The sequence below is a fragment of the Coenobita brevimanus genome, chromosome 101 (genome assembly GCF_032717465.1).
Source record: "Coenobita brevimanus isolate Jiangsu-jjx chromosome 101, ASM3271746v2, whole genome shotgun sequence".
In the NCBI taxonomy this organism is placed as follows: domain Eukaryota; kingdom Metazoa; phylum Arthropoda; class Malacostraca; order Decapoda; family Coenobitidae; genus Coenobita; species Coenobita brevimanus.
The window spans coordinates 8,734,139-8,741,638 of NC_137054.1; the positions used below are offsets into that span (position 1 = coordinate 8,734,139).

The 7,500-nt window shown below is 45.0% G+C and overlaps 1 protein-coding gene across 1 annotated transcript in view; it reads left to right on the forward strand.

Annotated features, from left to right (window-relative positions):
• Window positions 1-7,500, forward strand: part of LOC145414912 (uncharacterized) — a 95,887-nt gene that overhangs the window by 14,771 nt on the left and 73,616 nt on the right. The window contains exons 2-3 of the mRNA XM_080284328.1: window positions 4,093-4,398; window positions 4,782-5,084. Of these exons, the coding sequence (XP_080140454.1) occupies window positions 4,093-4,398; window positions 4,782-5,084 (609 nt within the window). The remainder of the gene's footprint in view (window positions 1-4,092; window positions 4,399-4,781; window positions 5,085-7,500) is intronic.

Here is a 7,500-nt window from a genome sequence, read left to right on the forward strand (position 1 = left end):
AGAGAGAGAGAGAGAGAGAGAGAGAGAGAGAGAGAACCAGTTGTGTACAGTACATAAAGGGCTGGTAATACCTATTAATTCCCGCACTAGAGTTAGAAATGTTGTTGAGTGTGCAGCGAAACTGGTGCTGAGTTCCTTCCATGACTGGGCAAGGGGACAGTTCAGAGAAGCAGTGGGCGCGCGCACGCACGCACACACACACACACACACACACACACACACACACACACACACACACACACACACACACACACACACACACACACACACACACACACACACACACACACACACACACACACACACACACACACACACACACACACACACACACACACACACACACACACACACACACACACACACACACACACACACACACACACACACACACACACACACACACACACACACACATGAGAGCCAAACTGGGGAGTAATAAAGTTCATGTACAGAGTCAGCAACTTCATCTTTCCTTCCGCCGTTCCTCTCCCCTTCCGATTTTTTTTTCTTTCCACTTCTCTTCTCCTTTGCCATATCCTCTCCTTCCCCGCCCCTTCTTTCTTTCCCTCCTCCTCTTCTCTTCTCTCCCTCATAACCCTTCCCTTCTTCTCTCCTCCATTTCTGTCCATTTTTCCTCCCTCTCTCGTCTCCTTTCCTCCGTTCTCCACTTTTCCCTCCTCTCCTTTCCTCTTCCGTCCATTCCTGTCTACTCTTCTTTCCTTCTTCCTCTCCTCCTTCCTCCTTTCCTCTCCTCTCCTCCTTCCTCCACTCCTTCATCTTTTCCTCTCCTTTCCTTTTCCCTTCACTTCTCCCTCTTCTCATTTCCTCCTCCCGTCTCTCCTTTCCTCCTCCCTCCAGTTCTTGCCCATCTCCTTTTTTCATCCCCGTTTTCTCTTCTTCCTCAACTCCTCCCTCTTTCTCCTCCTCTCCTTTCTTCCTACCTCCTCTTCTCCCTCTTCTCTTTTCTTCCTTCCCTCCTCTCCTTTCCTCTTTCCTCCACTCATCCCTCCACTTCTCCCTCCCTCGTCACGGACAGGAGGAAGAAATTCAGCGTGAGATTCGAGGCGATTGTCGAGAGAGAGAGAGAGAGAGAGAGAGAGAAGGGGAAGGAAGGAAGAGCAAAAGAATGATGCAGGAAAAGGAAAGGAAAACAGGGAGAATGAAATGGAGAAAGCCTAGAGGAAGAGGGAAGAGGAGAGAAAGAGAAAGGAAAGAGAGAGCGTATGAGTTGAAAGCTAGAGAAAAGGGAAAGAGTATTGAAGCGTAACTGATGAAAGGAGGAGGAGGAGGAGGGAAGCAGGAGGAGGAGGAGGGGGAGGAGGAGGAAGAGGAAGAAGAGGAGAAAAAGGAAAAGGAAGAGAAGGGTTGAAAGTGTGGGGATATGGAATATGAAAGAGAAAATAAGAATAAGAGAAATAATAAAGAGGATGGAAAGAGGTAACAGCGCTCAAGAAGAGGGAAGAAAGACGATGATGATGATGATGATGATGATGGAGGAGGAGGAGGAGGAGGAGAAAATGAGAGAGAGAACACAAAGGATATGATAGATATGATGAAATGAAGGAATAGGAAAGAATGAATGATAAGGAAAACCAAAGCAAGGTGAGAATAGGAAAACAGACTTGAAAGAGAAATATAATGGGGGATGAGAAAGGAAAGGATCGAATTGGGTGTAGGGAATATGAAGAAGAAGGGAAGGAGGAAAGAGGAAAGGAGGAAGAAGGAAAGAAGGATAAGGAGGAAATACAGAAAGGAGGAGGGAAGCGAGAGAGGAAAGGAAAGGAAAGAGGGATAAGGGAGGGAGGAGAGAAAGAAGAAGAGAGATAAAATAGGAGGGGAGGAATATTGGAAAGGAAGAGGAAAAGGGACACAAAAATGCGGAGGAGAAGGGGAGAGGTATGAAGATGGGAGAGAGAGAGAGAGAGAGAGAGAAACAGGAAGACAAAGGACGACAACACATTCGATGACTAATTGAAGACCAGCTGAGAGAGAGAGAGAGAGAGAGAGAGAGAGAGAGAGAGAGAGAGAGAGGACGATAACACACACATCTGATGGCTAACTGAAGACCAGCTGAGAGAGAGAGAGAGAGAGAGAGAGAGAGAGAGAGAGAGAGAGAGAGGGGTTGGGGGAGGAATAAGATGCTGGACGTAAAAATGAGGCAAGAACGAAAAGGAGGAAAGAAAGAGAAAGCAGAGAAAGAATGTAAGACCCTAAGTTTATGTTAAAAAATAAAAGAAATACGAAGAATAAAAAAATAAGTCAATATAGAATCAGAAAGAGGAAGAAAACACTAAAGAATACGAAGAGAGAGAGAGAGAGAGAGAGAGAGAGAGAGGGGGGGGAAAAAAACTCAAGCCTGTGAAAAAAAAAAAAAAAAAAAAAGAGAGAGAGAAAGAAAGAGAGAGCGAGGAGAGTATTGTACCTTATTATGCTTAATTAATTCCCTGACATTCTTCCCTTTGACGTCAGACGGAGCGGAAGAAAAATACCAGAAAGGAAAATGGCCAAGGGGAGTGTTTGGACGAAAAATATATAATGAGATGAAAATGAAAGACAAAAATATGAAATGGATATAGACAGGAGGTGGACAGATGTATGTAGGTAGACACATATATATATTCATACATACACATACATTCCTATCCAACATCCACACGTACAAACATACACACACACACATAAATACATACATAAATGAATTTGCAAAGAGATTATGGAGATGAAATTGAGGGAGAAATGAAATGTCGGTAATATAAACACGTAGGTAGATAGGTAAGCAGACTGGGAGGTATGCAGTAAAACGAAACATACTCGTTCATGATTTATTTGCGTTTAGATGAAAATAGTATAATTAGATCAAAATGAGGGAAAAAACGTTTTACGAATATAGATATGAAATGAGAGAGAAAGAGAGAGAGAGAGAGAGAGAGAGAGAGGAATACGTAGACAGATGGACAACATATTTTTGATAAAGAAGGTAATAATGACGCTAATAAAGTAACACAGGTAATAATGACAGTGTAGGGAAAGAGTAAAAGACAGAGTGGAGAAAGTCCCACCTTGCCATTACCTGCATAAGACTGGTTGCGAGATACGAAAACGCTTTATTACACAGAAATTTATTAACTCATGGAAACTGCGGACTCTTTTTCTTCTTTCTTGCCATTTTCTGACGATTTTATTCAGCTTACGATAGACTTTTCGAACTGGAGGGGTGAGATATAGCCATGATAAGCCCCTTCAATACGAGTGGCCTTTCTCAAATTAAAAAAAAACAAGAACGCCAGGCAGCAGCAAAAATTAACTAAAAAGAAGAGACGTCACCCGCCATTACGTTATTCATCATCATCATCATCATCATTGTTATTATTATTATTATTATTATTATTGTCGCTGTTGTTGCTCTGAGACTATCTTATTATGCTCCTTCAGAATGAAAGGTCTGTCTTAAGCTGAAAAAAAAAAATCGTAAGATGGTCGCAAGAATAGAATTTAAATAACACCGTAGTTCTGAAAGGGTTAATTAAAACACCTGTAACAAAAGAATAAAAATGCAAGTCAGGAATTGAGGGAAAACAGTAGCGTGAATACGGGAGTGGGAACTGATGAAACAACAGACTCGCTCGTAAAGTTTTGCTCTCGTTGATGTGCTCTCTCTCTCTCTCTCTCTCTCTCTCTCTCTCTCTCTCTCTCTCTCTCTCTCTCACATTCTGAATTTTTTACTTTTCCTCCTCTTTCTCTCTTCCCTTCTCTCGTTTCTTTCTCCATGGTTTCCCCTCCCCCCCCTCTGTGTGTGTGTGTGTGTGTGTGTGTGTGTGTGTGTGTGTGTGTGTGTGTGTGTGTGTGTGTGTGTGTGTGTGTGTTTCCCCTCCACTTCTTTTCCTTCCCTCCTTTTCCTCCTACATTCACACTCACTCTCTTTTCCCCCTTTCATTGCGGCCTCCATTTCTGTCTGTTTGTCTTAATGTGTCTGTCTGTCTGATTGTCTGCCTGTCTGTCTGCGTGTCTGTCGGTCTATTATCTGCCTTTCCATTAGCTTTCTATGTATTTGTCTAACCATCACTCACGTATTCTCCCTTTATTCCACAGGTCGTTACTTCCCCAAACTACCGTACTTACGACCTTACCTGGAACGACCTGAGGACTACCACTACAACTACCACCATCGTGACGACCCCACCAAGCCTTACTATCACCGCCACCACATCCCACAACACCCACACCAGCACGACACCAACCACCATCAACAACAACAACAACCATTCCACCACCATCACCAACTACAATCACAACACAGTCACAACTATCACCACCGACAACCATCCCTCAGTCACCACAATCACCATCAGGAACAGTACAAAGACAGGGAAGGAGATTACTACAATCACGACTACAGTCACCACCATCTCCACCAACTGGAAGAGGAAGAAGAGGAGGAAGAAGAGGAAGAGGAGGACGAGAGGATGGGAGAACCCCTACTACTACCATCGCAGGAAAACCACCATCACCATCACCACAATCACCACAACAACCACCACCACAAAAATCCTGGAGCCTATGATAAAAAGGGAACGTCGAACAGTGAGTATAAAAGAAGAGGTGGGGGAGTAAGAAGAACTGAAGACGAAGAACAAGAAGAGGAACCTGAGAAAGGAGGTTATCTCTTTAAAGTAAGTGAGGACGATGGTGGAAGGAGACAAATAATCGCCATAAAGGGAGGACGACTGAGTGACGATTACCAAGGCTCCGAACACTCCAGCCAAAATTCTGACCATGAGGAACACCAAAATCCGGAACACCACTACCAAAACCCCGAAAGCCAAGACCAAAATCACTACAAAGGCCACCATCCCGACGGTCGAAATCCTCCGCGGCTCAACCCTCCCTACCCGACTCCCCAAGTGAACCGGGATTCGAACCCTGATCCGGGGAGCGAGGAACTACCCGCTCAGGACGCCGCAGCCAATGTAGGACCTCCCATGGGCCCTTCGTTTGACCGCAACCTGCCCAGAAATATTACCGTCCAGGCGGGGAAGACGGCCGTTCTGTCGTGCAGGGTGTTCAATCTCAACGACAAATCGGTAAGTGCGTTGTTTATATAGTTTCCTTCCTTACCCTCTTTTCTTTCTTCTAACCTCTGTTATTTTCTTCCACTTTTATCCTATTTCTACCTACCTTCTGTCCTTTTCCCCTCGCCCTTATTTCTTCCACGTATACCCTGTTTTTTCCCTGCCTTCTCTCCTTCCTCCTCGTTCCTTCTCATTTCTACCCAATTTGTCTCCCTACTTCCCTCCTTTCTTTCCTGTAGTCTCTTGTCCTATATTTCTATGCAGTTGCTATCCCTATTTTCTCTGTTTTCCTCCTTCCAATCTTTTCTCCTCCATTTCTAGTCATTTTCCCTCGTCTTCCCTGAGCCTCAACGACAGATCAGTAATTGCGTTTCTACACAGCTTCCCCCACTCCCTTCTCTCCTTTCCTCTCTTCAGTCTTTCCTTTCCATGTATGCCCAGTTTCCCTCCGTCCCTTCTCTCTTCTTCCTTCACTTCCCTCCCCACCCCACTCCATATCTACCCATTTTCCCTCTTTCCTTCCCATCATCATCAACGACAAGATCAGTAAGTGTATTTTCCTTTTCACTACCGAACACTTATAGCGATGCCAATATCTCTTTGGTACTCATTTGTTTACGTTACACCTTAGCCGAGCAAATCGTTCGGAGACAGCAAGAAGAAAATACAGATAGATACCCTCGTATAGCGGTGATTAAACTTTCATATATATATATATATATATATATATATATATATATATATATATATATAAAATCTTAACTGATTGCATTTATTCTTGCTTAGGTTTGTGGAGTTGTGGTGAAGTTACATCAGTTACAGTAGGGTTACCCATAATGATTGCATTACTTTTGATATATTAATTGTGAGTTTCTCGTTCTGTGGGGCCTTAGTCATTTCTGCTTATGCTTTTCCTGCACACTAATGTCTCTGGTCGATCTGTCTGTCCTTAGGATGAAGGCAGAATGATAGTAAGGTGAGGACAGGGTGAAGACGAGGACACGGTGAGGGCAATGTGAGGGCAGGGTGAAGGTCAGAATGAGGTGAGATGAGGACGGGGTGAGAGCAATGTGAGGGCAGTGTGAGGGTGAAGGAGGGCAGGGGTAGGACGGCGTGAGGGAAGGCAGGGATAGGGCAGAGTGAAAGAAAGCAGGGTTAGGGCTAGGGCAGGGAGTTCTGGAAATGGTGCAATATTTGGGTTTTACTGGTGCTTCTCTGAACGGATTTTAACAGCACTTTGCATGAATATCAGCATGAGGGCAGGGCAATAGCAGGGTGAGGGCGGAGTTAGGGGGAGGGTAGAGTCAGGGTGAGGGCAGGGTGATTATGAGAGCAGGGTCAGGGCACAATGAGGGTAGGGTAAGGGTAGGATAGAGGTGAGAGCAAAGGTCATGGAGGATGTGGGCAGGGTGATGGGCAGGGTGAGAGCATAGTGAGGGCAAGGAGTGAAGAAAGGTGAAGAGTAGGTTGAGGGACAAGGTGAAGGGCAAGGTAAGAAACAGGACGATGGCAGGGTAATGGTGACCGCTGAACTCAGGGAGGATGAGGATGATGGCAGGGTGAAAGCAGAGAAAGGGGGCGACGGTAGGGTGAGGCAGGGTGATTGCAGGATGAGGGGTAGGGTGATGGTAGTGTTGAGGCAGGGTTAGTGGAAAGGTGAAGGGCAGGGTGAAATGCAAAGCAAGCGCACGGCTAGGGAATGATTGAGGGCAGGGCAAGGGTAGGGTGAGAGGTAAGGTGCAGGGCAGGGCGAGGGACAGGATGAACGGTACTATGAAGGGCAGGGCGAGGGGCAAGGTGAACGGTAGGGAGAGGGGTAAAGTGGGAACGGGCAAGGTGAAGAGCAGGGTGAGAGCAGAGTGAGGGGCAAGGTGAAGGGCAGGGTGAGGGTAGGGTGTGGTAATGGTGCAATACTTGGGTTGTACTGGTGTGTCTCTGAACGGATTTTAATGGCACTTTGCATAAATGCGCCCTCCACCATTACCCTAACAACCACATGCACTCCAGCTCTCCTCATTTCTTTACACTGGTTTTCTGTTTTTCTGTTTTTCTTACTTTTTCTAGTTTCTTTTTCTTGCCAATTTCTTTCTCATCTTATCTGACTCCTTTTCCTGCATTTTTTTTCTTTCGTCTTAGTTCTCTTTTCTTCGCCTCTGCCCTTGCTTTATCCATATTTTTTTCTTCATGTAACATCCACTTATAATCTTATTTATCTTTCACATGGTAGGGTAATGCACTGCCATCTGAAAGGACGCTAGATCAATCCCAGACTAGGAAGGGGAATAGTGTAGTGATATTAATTTTGCTGAAACATTCCTTACAGATATTGCACAAGACCCACCAACATGTCATCCCACTAATGAAACAACTCTTGCATGTATTCAGTGTCGACGATTGTTATTGACGCCTATGCAGTGATATGTGAGGG